The 20,061-nt window shown below is 56.2% G+C and overlaps 1 protein-coding gene across 4 annotated transcripts in view; it reads left to right on the top strand.

Moving 5' to 3' along the window:
- TEAD4 (TEA domain transcription factor 4) overlaps positions 1-20,061 on the top strand; it is a 61,181-nt gene that overhangs the window by 26,870 nt on the left and 14,250 nt on the right. For 2 of the 4 annotated variants that reach the window (XM_021690797.1, XM_021690799.1), the window contains 6 exons: positions 11,062-11,126; positions 11,572-11,634; positions 15,240-15,368; positions 16,437-16,480; positions 17,020-17,075; positions 19,516-19,655. In XM_021690797.1, coding sequence (XP_021546472.1) covers positions 11,062-11,126; positions 11,572-11,634; positions 15,240-15,368; positions 16,437-16,480; positions 17,020-17,075; positions 19,516-19,655 — 497 coding nt within the window. Of the gene's footprint in view, positions 1-6,745; positions 6,862-11,061; positions 11,127-11,571; positions 11,635-15,239; positions 15,369-16,436; positions 16,481-17,019; positions 17,076-19,515; positions 19,656-20,061 lie in introns of those variants that run through there. The other 2 variants (XM_021690802.2, XM_021690798.1) reach the window with 2 other exon arrangements.

Raw genomic sequence — 20,061 nt, 5'->3', positions numbered from 1 at the left:
TCTGATTTCTGTGGGCCTCCGTGCCCTGGGTCGGCCCCCTATACTGCTCTTGCTCTAACCATTTCCTGCTCTGGTGTTTGCTTCTTACTTCTGGCCTCTATGGAAGCTTCGTGGAAGAGACTGCTGACATGTATGGAGCACCAGGTGTGGGAGCAAGTGCTTTACATAGGTTATTCCCATGGAGCTGGAGAGGAATGGAGAACTGGTATCTTTGGTTCTTTCTACTACTTTGGTGGAGAGTGGGGTGGGTGTTGACGCAGAGCTGAGGTGTGAAGGTGAGAAGGGGTGGGGAGCGCAGGACAAACCTTGAGAGCTGTCCAGGTCTCTTGTTGGGAAGCCATGATGTGTCTTCAGGATACTGAAGGATACTTGGCAGGATATATCTTTGTGCTTGAAGGAACAAATTTTCTGGCAAACACATGTGGCCAAGGGGCATTCAGCAGGAGAGAGCTGAGGGTGCTGCAGGTATCTGGTGGGGGTGGGGGGTGGGGCATGGAGATGGCAGAACACGGCAGAATCAGCAGACATTTATTGGAGTGCCACTGTGGACCGGACTTTGAATGCTGAGATGTCTCTTTTTGTGAGTGTGTGATAAAATACACAGTACATAAAATTTACCCTTTTCACCATTTTTAAATGTACAGTTTGGGGGCATAAAGGACTATTCACGCTGTGGTGCAGCCACCAGCACCATCCTTCTCCAGAACTTCTTCATCTTCCTGAGGCTCCATACCCACTCGGCACTGACTCCTGTTGCTTCCTTCTCCTGGCCCCTGACCACCACCACTCTGCTTTCTGTCTCTGTGGACGTGACTACTCTAGGGACGTCATACAAGTGACATCAGACTGTCCGCCCTGTTGTGACGGCCTTAGTTCACTTAGCATCATGTCCTCAAGGGTCCTCCATGTTGTAGCCCAAGTCAGAACTTCCTTTTGCAGCCTGAATAACATTCCATGGTATGGCTAGACCACATTTTGTTTATCCATTCGCCTGGTGGTAGACATTTGGTGGGGGTTGCATAGTTTTATGTAGTTGTTATGGGTAGATATTTCTCTCCTCACTTCACATGTAAAGGAATTGGGTGAAGAGACTTTGTTGTCGGTCAGCAGACAATTGTGACTGAGTCCGTTTGGGCAGTGCAAGCCTGCGAACCTCTGGCAGGCCTTGGAGTGAACTTCTGTTTGGCCCAAGGGGAGCTGTTGAGTGGTGGGGGGAAGCAGGATGAAAACGGTGTTTGGCAAACTGTCCTGGCCATGTTGTTGTCCCGTTTGTGGCTCTCCTCCTGCGCAGAGAGACAGGGAGGGGTAAAGGGTGGGGGGATCACACAGGGGTGGACCTGGCAGGCGAGAATTCTACCACTGAACCACCAATGCTGACATCAGGGGTGGACCTGGGAGGAAGAGAGGGGAGGGGGGCCGGGGCCAGGAGCCTCTTAATTATGCCGAGGAAGACAGGAGCGGTCAGTGGCCTCTGACATCTTTATTTCTTGGATCTTTTCAAGGGAGGAGGGAGGAATTGTAACCGCTGGTTGCAGATGCAGAGATAGAAGCTCAGAGAAGCCAAGAGTTTCTCCCAGAGTCTCTCAGGTAGTAAGTGGGAGAGCGAAGGCTAGAAGCAGTTCCCCTGCCCCCAAGCACAGTGCTCCCCCATCACCCTGAATGGCCTTCGTGAAGCCTGCTGCCCCGCCTGCACCTCTGCTCCCTGCCCCCGTCTCCTGCTTGGCCCGGGCTCCAGGTGGGTCAGGCACAGGGCAGGGGCACTGGAGGCTGCTCCCCAGTGTCTGATGACTCACCCGGCCCCCACAGCACCTGTCCTCCGTGAGTACAGATCCTGCTGGGGTCCAGATGCTGGCTTATCCCCATCTCTTCTTACCAGGCGTGGGGGCTGAGCCAGGGCAGGACCGCTCACGGAGTTGGTGAAGGGGCCCTCGGTAGGGGCTGCCGTCCAGCTGGGAGGTATATATAGCTCTGAGCTCAGCCCCGTGTGTGGGATGGGACCCTGGGAGGTGGAGGAAGAGGGACAAGCTGCCAAGCTGACTCAGACCTCGTCTCGCTCCGGCTCCTCTCCTCCATCTTCTCATCTTCCCTTGGGGGACCCACTCTTGCCATCCTCCAGTGCCGCGGCTCCGTCCTGGGCCCCTGAGAGCCCGGTCTGCACACACCCCACTTCCCGCGGTCAGAAGCCATCGGTTGTTTTCCAGGTGGGCCAGCCCAGTGAGACACAGAGCGGGAGCTGAGAACAAGCAGGCAAGAAGAGGCCTCAGACAGGGAGAAGAGCAGGCTGATCTAGGGTGCCCCGAGGAGGGGGAGTCTAGACCTAGAGACTCTTGAGGACAGAGATTCGGCCCGCTCCCAGCTCTGGCCCCAGCACAGCCAGAGTGGGGCACTGTGAGGAGGGCCAGGCAGACATGAAGATAACATGCCGAGCTACAGGGCAGATTAGCGCCTGTTATTTCTGAGCTGAGCCTCCCACACTTGTGGACGGGCTCCCGGGGCCGGGGCTGCTAGCTGGCTTCTGCTCACGGCTGCCTTCATTTTTTTGCCCCGTCACTCTGTGACCCTTGCCCTGGCACTGCCACACTGGTCACTCTGACCTCCTTTGGCCGGCCCTGTGGGCAGGTGGTGGGGAGGTGAGCGTGGGGCAACTTCTCACCCCCATCTGCCCGCACACTCTGTCTTTCCCTCCCCTCACAGCTCCGTCTTGCCTTCTCCTTTCTGTCTGCAAGAGGGCTAGCTGGCTCTGTCTTCCTGTGCATCCATTCTTTCCTGCCCGCCATGCTCTTGAATCTCCCAGCTCTCCTGGTCTCTCTCCCCTCTCTCTGCTTCTCCTCTCCTTGCTTCCTCTGTTGTCTCCCTGGGTGCCTTGTGGCCCAGGCTTCTCGTTCCCACTAGCAATCCGGCAGCTCTTAAGCAAGCAAGGTCTCACTGTCCTGAGCCAGGCTGGGGCTGAGGGCTGTGGCCTCTGTTCTCCACGACTTCATGGGGCAGCAGAGGGACAGAAGAAACAACTTTAGAAAGTAAACTCATGACTTATGTTATATAGTGTCACCCAGAGGGCTAGGTTATCTTGGAAGTTTTCTGGAAGGAAGTGGAGCGTGAGCAGGGTAGAGGAGGGAGGTGCTCAGGGAAGGGGAAGAGAGTGAGCACTGGCCTAGAGGTGGGACTCTCTGTGGTGGTTTTGGTGGGCGATCTGGGCAGGTGCTGTGATGACGACTGTCAGAGCTGAAGGGACCCTGTTTTGGATGAGTTACGCAGCTCAGGAGAGGCAGAGTGGGGACTGGGCCCAGGTCACTGAGATGATGGGACGGCAGCCAGCAGCCTCATCTGAGCTTCTGCTCCCTGCCTCTGCCATGTTCCTTGGATCCTCCACTGCCCTTTGCTCTGTCGCCCTGTGGTTTCTGGATCCTGCCATGTCCCCCGTCTGGCTTACAACACTGACTTCATACTTCTGGAGGCCTGACGATGTGACCCTCAGTTCAAACTTGCTCTGTGCTATGGGCTGGTGTGGCCTTGGGCTGGTGGTCTAACCTTTCTCAGCTTCAGTTCCTCATTTGAAGAACTGGGGAGCAATGATAATAATGCCACCTTTGTTTGGTTTTGGTTACATTCATTTATTTATTTTATTGTGGGAAGGTAGACATCACATACAGTTTACCATTTTAACCCTTTGAAGTTGCAGTTCAGTGGCATTAAATTCATTCATCTTGTGGCACTGCCATCACTACCATCCATCTCCAGAACATTCTCATCCATCCCAAACTGAAACTCTGTAGCCATTAAACACTGACTCCCCATCCACTCCCCTGTCCCCCAGCCCCTGGGAAGCTCTCTTCTGTGTTCTGTCTGTACGAATTTGCCTATTCTTGGCACCTCATGGAGGTAGAAGCAGTCATACAGTATTTGTCTTAGCACAAGGTCCTCAAGGTTCACCCATGTTGTGGCCTGTGTGAGGGCTCTGTTACTTTTTATAGCTGAATACTATCCCTTTGCACAGATACACCACATTTTATGTATCCATTTGGGTCTTGGTGAACACTTGGTTGTTTCCCCCTCTCCCCTGCTGTGACTGGTGCTGCTATGAACATGGGTGGACAGGTATCTGAGTCCCTCCTTTCAATTCTTTTGGGTATATACCTAGAGATGGAATTACTGGATCATAGGGTAACTGTGCTTAACTTTTTGAGGAAGCGTCAAACCGTCTTCCAGGGGCTGTTCCATTTTACATTCTACCAACAATGCACAACGGTTCCAGTGTCTTCACGTCTTTGCCAACACTTGTTATTTTTTGTGTGTGTGTTTTTTTTTGAATAGTTATCCTTGTGGGTGTGAAGTGGTATCTTGTGGTTCTGATTTGCATTTCCCTAATGATTAGTAACGTTGAACATCTTTTCCATGTGCTCTTGGAAAGAAGACCTCACCTTTCAGTGTTGCCACAGGGATGAGAGCACATGGAGGTGCTCAGTGAGCAGCAGTGGGATGTGGAGCCGAATGGGACATGTCCTCTGTCCTCAAGAGCTCCAATTTTAGTGAGAGAGGAAGATAGGAGCTCCAGTGACTTTTATTTATTTATTTATTTATTTATTTATTTATTAAAGATTTTATTTATTTGACAGAGAGAGACACAGCGAGAGAGGGAACACAAGCAGGGGGAGTGGGAGAGGGAGAAGCAGGCTTCCCGCGGAGCAGGGAGCCCGATGCGGGGCTCGATCCCAGGACCCTGGGATCATGACCTGAGCCGAAGGCAGAAGCTTAACAACTGAGCCACCTAGGTGCCCCTCCAGTGACTTTTAGCCAAAGACTTCGAGAAAGGCACAGATCCCTGTGCACCAGGATTTGGAGGTGGGAGTGGGCACACCCACTTGGGTGGGGATCAGGGACAGCTCCTTGGGGTGGTGGCCTTGAAGGCGGGGTCGGATTTCACCAGAAGCGTCAGAGCCCTGCAGGGACAATGGTGGTTCTAGCTCAGATGTCAGGCCCAATCACTGCCTTCTCAGGCTGCAGGCAGAAGTTTCTTGTCCACAAATAGCCTCTTCCTCCTGCTGCAGATGTTTATAGCTTTAGCTGGTCCCTGGACAGAGAGGCCCCCAGGCCATCGGGATTAGGGCTGGTTGTGGAGGACGGCTGGCTTACTCCCCGGGGTCTCAACCTGCCAGGGTGAACTGGAGAGCTAGTCAGAAGGGCTCACTCCCCTGAGAGGCCTCTGGTGAGCCAAAACCCAGCACGTGCAGGTCCGTCTCCACTTGGGGGGCGGGGATGGGGCTCTGCCCGCAGGTTCTCAGCTTTTTTCACTTTTCAAAACTAATAGCCTTCATTATAACAGGGCCTTATGAACATAGCAGTAGCAGCAGACTTTGCTGACCTTCTGCCAGGTGGTAGGTGCTTTACTTCCTTGATGCCATTTAGTATACTTATGGCCCTGGGGAGGGCTGGTGCAGAGAGGGGAGGCAATACAGATGGAATGAGATGCAGAAATGGCCTGTCGCAGACAGGCTTGTGCAGATGGGATAACGATGTCAGCGGTAGCGTGTGGCCAACAAGAAGCGGGGGATGGCTGGTAGGTATGTGTGAAGCCGAGTGTGGGGTTAGGAGGAAATGGTGGTGACCATGTGGGCCCTGCATCGGGGAGGCTTCACCCTCAGCCTGTGGTTAGGCCAAGGCTCCCCTTTGTCCATCGGCTGCCCTTGCTTCCCATGGTGGAGTGGGGCCGTGGGCGGAAGCTGGGGCTGTTGGACACATGTCCCCTGACAGATGGGCCATAGTCTGGCGGGGGTGTCTTTTCCAGCCCCACCCAGGCCCTCTCTGGGGTTGGCCAAGGCCACCTGTCACACTGTAATGCCCAGCTGCCCAACTGGCCCTGCCGAGGTCCAGGCTGGCCTCCCACTAGCCCAGCATGTGGTCTCTGCACTGGAGGGGAGAAGACAGGCCTGGCTTTGAGCAGCACGTGGCAGAGTTGGGACAAGGATGTGGGTCTCTTTCCCTCCCACTATGTCATCTGGATTTTCTACTCATTTCTTACTGCCCTTGCTCTCTTGGCCTGCAGTGTGGTTTCAGGGCTCAGCCTCTGAGCACATGCTCCCTACTTCTGTCCGCGTCTCCCTTTGACTCTGTGGTCTCCTGATATCTACATCATGCATGGCATGTTGGCTTCTGTCAGCTGGGGGAGCCACAGTCCATGAGAGAGTGAAAACAGTGGGCAGGCTCTTGGGTCCAAATAGTTGGCTTTTCCTCCAGGACCTGGGTCAGGGCGAGGGGCAGTCAGACATAGCCAAGGGCTTTGCTTCATGCAGAGACCCGGAGAATGGGGGGATTGAGCCAGAGGGAGGAGCCCCGTGCTGTCTTGCAGAGGCAGCTCCCAGCCCAGCCGAGAGAGGGCAGCCGTTGTAGGATAGTCGTGAAGCCTTAGAAGCGTATGTTCTCATGGCACCTGGGACACTAACAAACCGTGTGACTTTGAATAAATCATTTCCCCTCTCTGGGCCACAGTTACTTCTTCCCTGGGCTACATAAGACCTCGGGGGCGACCAGGTCCGGCCCTTGCTTCTGGAGATGGCCCTCACTCCCACGTTAAATAGAAGTCATACTGTGTGATCCTGAAGAGGCAGGCTCTGGAACCAGATCGGATGGGTTTCGGTCTCGACCACTTGCTGGTCTGTGACCCTGAACTGCTTTCCAAACCTCTGTGGGCCTCGATTTCCCTGTGTGTAGAACGTGACGGTAGTAGCAGCTGCGAAGAGCGGCCGTGAGGATTGAAAAGGAGAGCACAGATCCGGCTTCCCCAGCGCACAGTCTGTATTTGCACAGTACATGTTCACGACTGCCGGTCTGGCTACGAGAGCGAGAGACACTGTCGCGGCCCCCCACGTAAGTGTGAAGCCGGGACTCGATGCCCGCTGGCCGGGGTGGCCTCTGAAGCACCCTGGTGGCAGGAAGGAAGCTGGTCGGCCCCTCTTGGCTCCGCACACCCCCAGAGACCCAGCACTTTACTCCTGCCCAGGGGGAGTCCTCAGCTCCCGGCATCACCTCTGATGAGCAGAACAAGGCTGGGTGGAATAATGGCCTGAGATGAGCTGGTAAGGGGGAGGGGAATGCTGCTCCAGACAAAGGGAGGGCAAGATGCATAACTTGGAAAAATACAGACAGCCTCGCCAGCCTAGACCCTTTGGAGTTGGCTCCTGGGGCCCCCAGCATGGCCTGTGTGGTGGCAGAGCTCCCGAACCCTGTAGGAGAGGGCAGAGCCATTGTGGGACCAGGAGGGGGCTCTGTCTTCAAGACCCAGGGCTCCTGGCACAGGAGACCGTCCTCTCTGATGTCTGGAGTAAGGGTCTCAGCCCCTGGCGGGCATGGGGCCCACTAGCTGCTGCTCGTCCTGTAACGCGGAGGAGGGGCCACTGTGCACAGGGCCGGGAGGCCTGCCCGGGGATAGAGAGCATCTTCGGGGTGCCGGGCACTCCCTGCGCTGCTGGCGGTGGCTGAGCCAGTATTCAGGCCCAGGCAGTCACTGTTAGATCTGCGGGTGGGTGATCCGGGTGAGGTTTTCTGCCTCAGTGTCCCCATCTGGTACTACGTGTGATTGCCCACCTTTCTATAGGTGGGAGGGAGGTTTGCTGGGGAGTTAGTGAGGGTCACGCTTCAGGACCATCACTTGCGTGTCCCCCTTCAAGTCCCTAATCTTTTTATTTGTAATTTAAATTTGTAAAGCAATTTTATGGGAGTATAATAGCCATACAGTGAACTATACATATTTGAAGTAGACAATTTGGTTAAGTTTTGACGGGATGTAAGCATACCTATGAAGCCAGTTACTACACATCAAGAGAGTGAACATGTCCATCTTAACCCAAAATGATCTTTACCTAATTTTGTATTTATATTTTAAATTCTTTTTCTCAAAGAGAGCCTCCCAAGTTTTAGATGCTTTAGGCTCCACAAAAATCTGGATTTGCTCCTGCATATGGAGGCTCAAATGAGGCCAGGATAAGAAAGCACTTAAACTGCTGTGTTGGACTAATCAGAAGTAAAAGGTGATTTGCTTTTATTTAATGTGTACCTTACCTGTAGTAGGCTAAAACGCCTTGTGGGACATGTGGTCAGCGTTTTCTCACCATTGCCTTATCATTTAACAAGTATTTATTGGGAGCCTACTACAGAAAACAGCAAGCAGTGTTCTAGGTGTTGGGTGTGAACAAGTGAATAGACAGACAGACATCCCTGTTCTCAGGAGCTTTCCTTCTGCTGGGAGTAGGGGTGGGGGGAGACAGTGCTCTGAGTGAGTAAGCAGATCACATGGTGTGTCCGAAGATGCTGGGGAGAACAGCAAGGACAGTAGGCTGTTTAAGGTGGGTGGGTGGAGGTGGGGAAGCTGTCTCTTAGACAGTGGCACCTGAGCAAAGAAGGTGGGAAGGTGAGGGAGTGGGCCATGCGTGGCTGGGCTGAGAACACGGCACACAAAGGCCCTCAGGTGGGAGTGGGCCAGACACATCTCAGGAACAGCCAGGAGACCCAGTGGGAGATGCTGTAAGGTCAGAGAGGGGCTGGGCTGGGGATGGAGTGAACAGGCCCTGTGGGGGCTTCCAGGCCATTGTAGGGGCTTGAACACTTGCAGTCTGAGTGAGATGGGAAGCCATGGGAGAGTGTTTGAGCCACAGGATTGCTGTGATTGCTGTGGTTGCTGTGTTAAGAATAGGCTGAGAGCAGGGGATCCAGGTCGAAGGTTATTGTCATAGTTGAGACCAGAGAGGATGGGAGCTTGGACCATGGAGGGTGAGGTGGTGAGAAGTGGCTAGATTCTGCATATACATTTGACCTTTGAACAATGTGGGTGTTAGAGGTGCCAACCTCTACCCCCCCACCCCGCCACAGACACAGTGGACAGTCCACATATAACTTGACTCCCCTAAAACTTTACTGGGATGCCTGGGTGGCTCAGTCGGTTAAGCGTCTGCCTTCGGCTCAGGTCACGATCCCAGGGTCCTGGGATCTAGTCCCGCATCGGGCTCCTTGCTCGGCAGGGAGCCTGCTTCTCCCTCTGCTGCTCTTCCTGTTTGTGCTCTCTCTCGCTATGTCAAATAAATAAATAAAATCCTAAAAAAAAAATTAACTACTAATAGCCTACTGCTGATCAGAGCCTTGCCAATAAGATAAACAGTCGATTCCCCTGCCTTTCCCAGCAGCAGCCCCAGTACTCGGCCGCTCACCCTTCTCTGGGTGAGCGTGCCATCCAGCTCTGTGATCAACCTCCTGGTCTCAGGAACCCTCTCTCCTCCCTTGCTCTTCTCGCTCCCAGGCTGGGCCCTGAACTAGACAACTCACACGGGCCTGTTCTTTTTACAGCAAAGGAAACTGAGCCACAGAGAGCTCTCACTGAGGTCTGTTTCCTAAGTCTCTAAACATTTGATTGGAGTAATTTGGAGGAAGAACCTTAAAAGGGCCTGGTTTAAGAAGTGCAGTCTGGGTGAAGGTCCATAGAGGAATGGGACTTGCCAAGATCCCATACCTTGTTTGTGGAGGTGCTGGGCTACACCCGGCTCCCCAACTCCCAGTTCTGGGACCCGCTTATGGTCACCACTGGTGATGACTTAGACTCCGGCCAGCCATCATAGCGTTTCCTAGCTGCAGCGTGAGTGTCTCTGGTTAGACATGCACGGGACTGTTGAACCATCTTTAGACGTTCGTTTAGAGGAGCCTGTGGAATACCTCTCCGTGGAGAGCTTTGAGAAGAGACATGTCACTGGATTCCTGTTTTAGGTGCAGACCAGCCCACAGGTGATAGCCTCAGGGTCTGATCCTCCCGCCCTCCCTCCTTCCCCTGACACAGACCCGTCCAGCGCTCCCAGGCCAGCTAGTCTTTCTGGCAGACGAGACCTCCCGAGGGTGGCCTCTTAATTCAGCTTTGGCAGTGGGGAAAGGTCATCTGGGGGGCCAGCTTGGACTTGGCTGTGCTCTCCGGTTACAGCGGGGTGGTGGACAGCCCCCTCGTCTCGGCCCCACCCCCCTGCACCAGCAGCCTCCTTACTCAGCCACAGCCCGCCAGGCTCAGCAAGGCTGGCAGGATGGGGCGGGGCTGGCGTCTGAGCCCGCTGGCCTCAGAGCTGGCCCAGGGGGGTGACAGCTCCCCCTCAAGCCCCCTTGCTCTCCCTCTCCCCAGCCCAGTGCCCTTCTTTATAGTCTAATCCTACCCAGTGGTCAAGGTCCAGCGGAAGGCTCACCTGACCACCCAGCCTGAGCTGACCCCTGTGCTCTGAGCACACTGTGTGCTCCCTGTCCATGGCCCGCATTGGGGTTACGGCATGGACACACGTCTCTCCTCAGCTAGGTGGTGGTTTCTTTGAAAACAGAACCTACTTTCATAATTGCATTTACAATGGTAGAGGTCGTGGGTGGCTCCTTACAGTTTTCCAGGATCCCTCAGACACAGCCTCAGCCTCTAGGGGACTGGGCCCATGGTGCACACGCGGTGTTACCTATTGACTGGTCTGGTCAGAGCCATGCAGCTGGAGGTGTGGTCTGCCCAGGTTTTCTTTATCTGAGTTCAGGGCCTCGGGCCTCCTCCCTGGGGACGCTCAGTGTCTCAGCACTTTGGTCTCCCGTCAGGAGACAAGGCAAGACATCTTGTAAGGTCCTGCTCATTTATGGAGGTGGTAGAAGCTGTGGGCAGTGGCGGGGGGGGGGGGGGGCTGCATGGGGGAGTGTCAAGGCCCAGGCACTGCCCTGCAGCCTCCCAAGTGTGCAGAAGGCCCCAGGAGGAGGCAGGACAGATTGGCAGCTGTCAGGCTGCTGTGGAGTAGGGGGAGGAGGTGGCCAGTGTGGGAGAAGGGAGCTCCCTGAGTTTGTATGGGGCCTGCAGCCCTGTCCCCTCCTTGCTCTCAGGTTACCACTCCCCCAGCAAGGCCTCAGCTTCCTCTTGCTGCTGGGAGATTCCTGGGATCCAAGGAGGGCACCTGCAGAATCCTCACCCCAAGTCCCCACTCAAGGTGGGCAGAGGATGAGGGAAGGGATCCCCAGATCCTCCTGTGTTTCTGCCTTTGTCCTTCTCCTGCTGAGAGCATGTTGGTGTCTCTGTAGGTCGGAATGAGCTGATTGCCCGCTACATCAAGCTCCGGACAGGGAAGACCCGCACCAGGAAACAGGTGGGCCCTGGGAGATGAGCGTGGGTCCTAGGGGCAGGTACCCCAGTCCCAGTCTGCTCCCGTGGTGGGCCAGGCCCTCTGCAGGACTGAGGGTGGGTTCTCGGTGGGGCTGGTTCAGAGGGGTTATCTCTTTTTGGTGTGCCACAGACCGTTCAGTTTCCCTGCAGTCCCTGCTGCCATCAGGTGGGAGGAAATCCTTCCCCTCCCATGTCCAGGACACCAGAAAAACAGAGAGTGCAGGACTGACGTTGTACTTTGATTTATTGCCAGACTCTGGATTAGCTGGATGTGGCAGGACTGAAGGCCCATCATTGACTGCCCCTTTCATTCACTTATTCACTCAGATGTGGTTTGAGGATGGTGGAGGGCTGAGGGTCGAGGAGCCAGCACGGGGAGCACAGGGCTCCTGGGAGGTAGGGACAGGAGCCTTCTCTTCCTGCTACAGGTCTCCAGCCACATCCAGGTGCTGGCTCGTCGAAAAGCCCGCGAGATCCAGGCCAAGCTAAAGGTAAGGCAAACCAGCAGCAGTGGGAGGGAGGACCTAGGGCACAGGTGGGGCCAGCTTCCTAGAAGTTAGGGCTCTTTTTCCAGCAGGAAAAGTATTCCCTTTGGGTTCAGGGGCTGGCTGTTCATGTGCAGAGCCAGCATGCTTCCTGGGATTCAGCCTGTAACTACTCCTTGTCTGCACAGGGAATGACAGTTGATGTCAGAGCTGTGTGTGTGTGTGTGTGTGTGTGTGTGTATGTGTGTTTATGACCACCAGGCTCTACAGCATCCCCAGGTCACAGCGGGATTGCCCTCCACACCCCATTCCTTGAGGACCTCCTGGAGGCCCTGGCCCCTCCGTGCCATCCCCTGAGCCTGCGGGGTGGTCAGGCTTAGGAGGCACTGCTGTGGGGGTGGGGTGGATGGTACTGTGGGAGCTGGTGGAATTCCTTCCTATGCTCTGCTCTCTGAGATGGGCAGTTCTCTCCCCTTCCCAGATCAGTCCCACCTCACAGGGCCACCCCCCAATAGGGGGCAGTCTGTTTCCCACAGGACTCAGGCCTCCTGGACACTAGAGCCAGAGGACCCTTTTGGTGAATACCAGGTGGGAATGAGCTCCCCATAGAGGTGTTCATCGCAGAGCTTGCCCAGCTACTTGGCAGGAAGAGCTGACATTTGGGGTCTCAGACTGAGGCCAGCAGTTTTTTTAAGCAGTGGAGGTCCCTTTTGTTTTTTCCCCAAACAAAATACCACACCCATATGTTAACAAAGGAGCTACCTTGGTCAAAGCTAGGTTGGTGCAGAATAGACCAGAGACCCCCTGCTCCTATTTACCTCTCATGCTCCATGACTCTTGAACCCCAGAGTAGCTTAGAACCCAATTAAAAACCTCTGCACTAGATGAGCTTGAAGGTCCTATGTGGCTCTGGTTGTCCATGATCCTGACACTGGAGGCTCCGAATGAGTGGGGGGAACTCCCAGGAAGCCGCGTCCCACTGCCCACTCAGCCCAGCTGTCCCCCGCCCTCACAGCTGCAGCCCAGCACCTCGCTCCTTTGTCCCCTGGACAGGTGGCTGGGCGTCAGCTGTCATCACTCCCTCCCTCTCAGGCTGGGCACACGTACTCCTGGAGGCCCCTAGGGCCTGGAGTCCAGTTTGCTCCCTACTTCCCCTCTCTGGTCTGCCTCTGACTCACTGGGACCCTGGCAGGGAGCCAGAATGGAGAAGACACTTTCCAGTGTTCTGTTTACAGCCATCGAGGGAAACTTTTAATTCCCTTGCAGACCAGATGACCCACATTTACTTCAAGGAATTGCTACCTTTGTCCATAGGCTCTAACTTAGAGACTGGGGAGAGCTCTCATAGACCACTAGATAGACATTGAGGGGAGCCATGAGCCCCTTAAATAATATGTAGATCTTTGTGTGCATTTTCTCGGGGAGAGTGGTCTGAGGATATTGTCGTATTCTCAGAGGGGTCTGGGACCCAACGTAATTTGTCTCCCTGGTGGACAGACTTCTCCTAGGTAGAAATCCTCCAGGACTCGGGATTTGGTCTAGCTGGCTCTGCCCTTGGGCAATGTGAGCGTGGGGAGTCACTGGCTCTCCTCAAGCTCTATTCGATTTAAAATGTGAAATGACAGGGTGAAGCAAGGTGGTATCTGAGGTCCTCTCCAGCCCCAAATTCAGTGACTCCCTGGCCTTGTAACCTGGTCACTGATGTCACTCCCCATAAGGTCCTTCCCACTTCCCCCTGATTCCTGTTCCACCCTGGGTGAGGACGTGGTTTCCTGAGCCCCAGTCATTTGTTGAGATCAGCTCTCCGGGAAGGGCCGTAAGTTGCGGACATTGAGCGGATGGAGCTCTCCGGCCTCACGGTGCAGTTGTTAACCACAGAGGTCCGCGGGCTTTCTGAGGGTACGGCCTGCTGCATCACACATGTCCTCCTGGAGGGAGAGGCCGGGGCCGGCTGGCCTGGGCACATTTGGCTTTTCCCTCCTGAACAGTGCACGTGTTCTTGGCAAGAGGCCACCTTATGCTGAGAGCTCCCTCTTTGGTTATCAGAGAGCCTCTAAGAGCAAAGCCCAGGTTGACCCAAAAGGACGGTGGTTTGAGGATGAGCCCTTCTCTCAGAATGGTCTGTGCCTTCTGTGCTGTGCGCACCCTTCCCTCCCCCTGCCCTCCACCCCTCCAGGCCTGCGGAGGCCCAGAGGCCCAGTGCTGAGTTGACATGCCAACCTGGACCAAGCTCTCGGGCCAGCCATCACTCCTGTCAGCGCCCTAAATTCTCTGAGCCTCTGTTTCTTAAAATGGGGATCCTACCAGTCTCGCCAGCCTCACGGGAGTGCTGTGATGTTCAGAATCAAAGTGAGGCCGTGTTCTTGACCTTCTGTGGACCATCTTGTGCCACGTGAGTGCACATGGTCCTGGAGAGGCTGAGTGGCAGGGCCTCTGGAGTTCTGGCTCCACAGTTGTGAGGTGCCGGGACGCTGGGGGACCACCTGGGTCCCCAGAGCCTCATGCCCCCACGGTGGTGCCACTTCACGGGGCTGTTGTGAGGGCCGGGAGAAACTGTCGTGGAGAAGCGCCTGTGAGCTGCAAGGGCCTCCGTCAGTTCTCACACTTGTCTGGGGCTACCAACTTAATTACCAGATGATGACTAATTTATTGTTCCCATTTAAAAATACTCATCATAAAGACAGAATTCCTAATCTGAGTTCCTGAGCTGAAATAATCCAATCTTTTGGCCTCAATTAAGTTACACATACTGAATAAAGCTTGCCATTCCAGTCTATAAATGTGGTCTTACTTTGGACAAAAACACAGTTCCCATTAGGCTTTTTGAAATACAGAAGTACTGAAATACGTGTCATCATTTTGAAGACCTGTGGGAGTGGGGTCCTCAGGATGGGGACCGCTGGCTTACACACGTATACAGATTATTATTACTGTTCTCGCCAGTGTTGTAAGTGCTTACAGGTGCTTTCCTGAGTACTTGTTAGTTCAGAGCCGTGCAGGGCGAACCCATTCTTTGGTGTCTTTGGGCCCACGGAGGGCAAGTAGCGGGTGTTGACACCTGCCATGTAAAAGGCAGGGGTGCCTCGGGCGTCCGCAGTGCGAGGGGAGACCCATGAGGCAGAACTGAGACAGGTGGGGCCGCGGGAGACCGTCCCAAGCCTCCAGACAGTCCATGTGACCGCGGAGGACCCCTCCTGGCCATTCGAGGAGGGCTCTGACATGTTTATGTACCATCTACCGTGAGCCAGGTGCCGGGCCAGCCGCCAGTGGCGTGGAGGCGAGCAAGGACTAAGAGGCCTTCATCGAGACACGGTCTGGCAGATGGTTTCCCAAGGCCCTTTACGCTCTAATAAAATAGCCTGGACAAGCATTTTACCCCTTTGACAGAGGAGGAAACTGATCGGAGGAACCATTTGAACCAAGTGACCTGTGCTCAGTCACAAGCCAAGTTCTTAGCACTTCATGGGCACGAGCCTGGTCCCCCAGGGCCTTGTCCACGGCTCTGGCCGCTGGCGGTGGGACAGCTTCCCTGAGCACAAGCCCGGACCCCGCCTCACCCACACCTGCCATAGTGACCACTGCTGAGGCCCTCCCTTCCAATGTCTCCCCAGGACCAGGCAGCTAAGGACAAGGCCCTGCAGAGCATGGCTCCCATGTCGCCCGCCCAGGCCATCTCCGCCACAGCCTTCCACAGTAAAATGGCCCTCGCCCGGGGCCCAGGCCACCCAGCAGTCTCAGGGGTAAGTGGGGCTGCTTGGAGCCAGAGGCCACGTCAGCCCCTCCTTCTCTCTCCTCCCCCTCCTGAGGAGCCGGGGGCACTGGCCAGACCCCATTTCTCTCTCGAGTCCTCCCAGGCCTGGAGAGCCAGGGGGAAGGAGGGACCAAGGGCCGAGGGGCCATGCTGAGGCACAGCTCGCCGGCACTGGCCCTGCCTCCTCGGGGGCCTTGCTAGTGACACAGCAGACCTTCCACAGGGGGCAGAGCCACCCCCACTAGCTGACTGACCAAGCAGCTCTGCACCTGGTCCGATTGCCAGACGAGGGGGCTGACGTCCCGGGATGGGGGCTGAAGCCTGAGGCTTCGGGGCAGCACTGGCGCACCCGGGAGCAGCCCTCCACCGCTCGGCCCTGTCCCCGCTCCCCCAGGCACTCAGCACTGCTTGCCTTCCAGTCAGAGAGCTGGTGTTCAGGAACAGACTCTTGTTTGGATTTTAAATTTCTTGACCGTGGCCAGCTTGGTGACACTTTCACAATGGTCTAGAAAGGCTGTGTCCTCACAGGGTTGTCTTGGCTGTAGGGACTAAATGGGTCTTCACAATGCACCCACAGCACTGCCCTAGGCGCGTGGGGAAGGGACAGTGACTGGCCCCATGCTCAGTGAGCCTCTCCAGCAGTTTTCAAAGTGTGTTCCAGAGACCGCTAGTCCCTCAGGGTATTACCTAGATAATGACACAAAGTGAATCTGTGTAAGGAAGTTTGGGACACCTAGAACTAAATAGGTTTCTTAAATCTGGGACTGTTAGGCCTTCAGTGCTGCTACACACCGTGGGCTTCCGAGGGAGGACTGTCGCTGCCGTGATTCCAAACCTGGGGCTTCTCCTGAGGAGCACCTTCTTGGCAGAGCAGGTCCAGAGACTAGAGCTCCTCGAAACACATTTAGTACTGGATAGTAGCGCTAACTCTCTCTCCTTACCACCCACTGGGTCCAGGCCCCCAGCCCTGCCTTCCAGCTGAGGCCCCTGCCTGGCCCCCCAACACCACGGCCCCCGGGCATGGGGTGGGCTGACTCTGCACTTTTTGCCTCCTCAGTTTTGGCAAGGAGCCTTGCCGGGCCAAGCCGGAACATCCCATGAGTGAGTATGGCCTGCTACCAGTTGCTCTCCAAACTGAACTTGAGCCCATAAACTTGTGCTGTGGAGCCTGGCTCCCAGTCTGGGACAGGGCCGCAGCCTGGGGTCAGCCTTTCAGGAGGGGCTGGGCTTTGGGGTTGAGCTCTCCTGCTTGCAGGCAACAGCTCAGTCTGCAGTGTGGACCCCCTGGGGTGGCATTTGCTGAAACGCCAGTCTGTCCATGGTGAAGCAGGGCCAGAGCTTGGGACCCCAAGGGAAGGGAGGCTAGGAAGCTGACCTCTGGCTGGCCAGGGCGGGAGGGAGGAGGGGAGGGAAGGAAGAGAGGGAGGAGTGGATTTTCCTAATAGACAACGCTGCTTCTCTGGGTCATCCATGAAACCTGACGGACTTGGCAAGGGAGGGACCAGGTGGCCAGAGCCCCCCAAGGCCACTGATGGCCAGACCACCAGGGCCAGCCACACACACAGCATTGGACACTGCTGGAGGCTCCTGGGCTGCCACCTGCCCTAAGGCTTACACCTCCTCTCTCCTGTCTCCCACAGTGTGAAACCGTTCTCTCAGCAAACCTACGCTGTCCAGCCTTCGCTGCCTCTGCCAGGTGGGTCTGCAGTGCGCGGCTCCCTTGTGCCTCGCACGCCTGCGGCCCCTTCCCCCCCAGCCCCCGGGGTCCCAGGCCCCCCGACGACTGGACATCTCATGGCCCTCTTAGATGCGGCCCTGGCATGTGCTCAGACCAGACATCCCAGTCTCCTGGCTCCACCCCATTCCTTGCCCCTACCACGCACACCTCTGCGCTGCACCAAGCCCCTCGTGCCGCTCGGGCTGCCTGACCTGCTTCCCAGCTTGCGCTCAGGGCCTTCCCAGGTGCACGCAGTTCAAAGGGGAGTGCCTGTTCCAGCTGGCCACCCCCGTGTGCTGCACGGGTGCTCCCAACAGCTTGGCTCTTGGAATGCCCCCCTCTTGGTGACACTGTAATCCCCTCCTTCAAAATGGGAGGTCCGAGGAGAGCACGGCTTTCCGGCCTGGAGCTGCTGGTTAGCAGAGGGAGCACTCCTGGGCAGAGGCGTGGAGCATGGGTGTCCCTCCTTCTCACTGCTCAGGGCACACTTGCTTCTTTCTCATAAGGGTCCCTTACCTCCTTCCTCTCTGCAGGGCAGGGAGGATCCTCACCCTTAACCACCTTTTCTGGCCCGGGGAATGATTCTCTGCTGACCTTCTGGCCTGGCTTGTGCTGCTCCGAGAGCAGTGCGCTCCCCTCCTGGGGTCCTGATTGCTGCTCTCTCCCAGCCCTGAGCAGTCCGCCCTCCTGTCTGTCCCCTCCTCTCACTGGCCCCTGTCTTGGTTCAGGCCCTCCTGCTCTGGCCTGCATGACTGCAGTAGCCTCCTGACCTGCCCCCCGTTTTACCTTGCCTCCCCTCTTCACCCTGCGATTCACCCCAGTGACCTTCATAAAGCATCCATCCCATCGTGTGGTTCCTAGGCTTAACATCTTTTCCTGGCCCACTGGTGCCTTCTGGATATGATCTGAAGTCTGTAGTAGGACTTGCATGGCTCTCCTCGGTGACTCAGCTTCTCTCCCCTCATTCCCTCCGTGCCCCTACCCACCCTGCCTCTGGGCTTCAGCTCAGGCTTCCCGTCCGCCTGCACGCTTCTCTGCCCTGTCCCTGCCCAGTTGAGGGGCCCTGAGTGCTCTGCACCCCCATCTAGCACTTGACACTTTATTGCCATTATCTGGGGTTGGGGGGGGGCAGCGTCTGTGAATGACTGGTCTGCGTCTTTCGTGTATCTAGTTGTGGCCGCACACCCTAACCCTTCCTCGGTGAGCAGTGCTTGAACAGATGAGTGATTCAGCTGGGGCATTAAGCACGGCTCACGTGTCCAGCATGGCCCTCCGCCCACCCCTCTGTTTCTTCTCCGTCTCCTTCCTTGAGTGCTCCTGAGTTACCTGCCTTAGCACGCGGGGCCTCCAGCCTCCTCCTGGCCTGGAAGGCGGGCCTCTGGAATTCTGCCTCTCTGCTTTCTCACATCCCGTCAGGCACCAGGGCCCGGGATTTTGCTCCCTTCTTGTGCCTCCTATGTCCCTTACTCTTCCCTCTGCTACACTGCTTTCAATCAATCCTTCATTTTTTCCCTGGGAAAACATCCCCAGGACCATGCTTCTGACGGCCCCTTCCCTGCCTAGTCCTTCCTTCGTATTGGGTAGGACCTTTCAGAAACGCAGGTCTGACCATTTCAATGCCCTGCTTAAAATCCTCTGTCACTCCCAAGCGCTCAGGCTCAAATTCACACTGCTTACTTAGCCTGGCCCCACTCTGGACTCCTCTCTTTACCTCTGTTTCCTGCACAAACCCACCTGCTCTCCAGCTCCGCCAAAAACCTAGCTTCCAGACCCACTGAGCTTCTCACAGCCCCTTCCCTTTGCCTCTGCCCTGTGCTCTGCTTCGAGTGCCCTTTCCCTGTCTTCACCTCCTGCCTCCTACTTGTGCTTGCTACTTCCTTCAAGCATCGCCTTCTGTGGAGAAGCCTTCCCTGTCCACCCCCAAGTGCATACCTTGTCAGTTCTTACCACGTTCCTTACCTCCTTTATTAGCAAACCTGTAGGGAATGCCTGTTCTGAGCCAGGCACTGTTGTAGGGGCTGAAGAGACCGCAGTGAACAGATCAGGAACCTTCCTGTTCTCACGGGGCTTAAGTCACCGTAGCAGTTGCTGTGTCTGTTTTTCTCTGACTGGACCAGAAGCTCCTCGACAAGAACCTAGCGGTGCTGCTCAGGAAGCTCTCAGTGCCGTTGGCATCCTGGCCCCCCATCCAGCGTCCATTTTCCCCTGACTACAGTTCTTTCCAGGGGCCCGAGGGGACTGGCTGGTACCAGGCCAAGTGCTCCCCTCCTGAACCCCTGCTGGGAGGCCTATTTAGGGGAGGCAGGAGATCTCCTAGCCAGCTCGGGGTCTCACTGCTGGGCCTGGGATCCTCGCAGAGGCTGTCTGCAGGGAGGCTGTGTGCGGACCGCTCCCCATGTGCTTCTCCCGCTGTGTGCAGGGTTTGAGTCTCCTGCAGGACCCACCCCGTCGCCCTCAGCGCCCCCGGCACCCCCGTGGCAGGGCCGCAGTGTGGCCAGCTCCAAGCTCTGGATGTTGGAGTTCTCTGCCTTCCTGGAACAGCAGCAGGACCCTGATACGGTAGGTCCTGGCCTGGGCCTGGCCAGCTCGCTTACCCGCCCCCATTTCTGGAGGCTCCCGCTCCTGTGTGTTCAGCTCTTTCCCCACCTGCTTCTGGCTTCCCGTCCTGGCCTTCCGCCCCACTCTACTTTTGGGTTTCACTTAGATCTCCTCTTCCTTCCCAGGCTTCCCGTCCACTGGCCCTTCCTCCCCCTTTCCTTTCCTTCGTCCACCCCTCCCCCTTCTTTCCTCACTCCGCCTCCTCGCCTCCTCGCTTCCCCTCTTCCCCTGGCTCCCTCCCCTGGTTTCTTTGTCCATCTCAGTGCTCTTGGCCTCTCCCTCTGCTGCTCCCTCCCTGACCTGGACTCTTCCCTCCCTGTGCTCTGCCCTCCCCCCCAGCCCTCCCCCCTGCTCCATCCCCCTCCCC

The sequence above is a fragment of the Neomonachus schauinslandi genome, chromosome 5, assembly GCF_002201575.2.
Source record: "Neomonachus schauinslandi chromosome 5, ASM220157v2, whole genome shotgun sequence".
Lineage (NCBI taxonomy): Eukaryota > Metazoa > Chordata > Mammalia > Carnivora > Phocidae > Neomonachus > Neomonachus schauinslandi.
The sequence above is the reverse complement of the archived record's forward strand: the minus strand, read 5'-3'. Positions and strand labels throughout refer to the sequence as shown.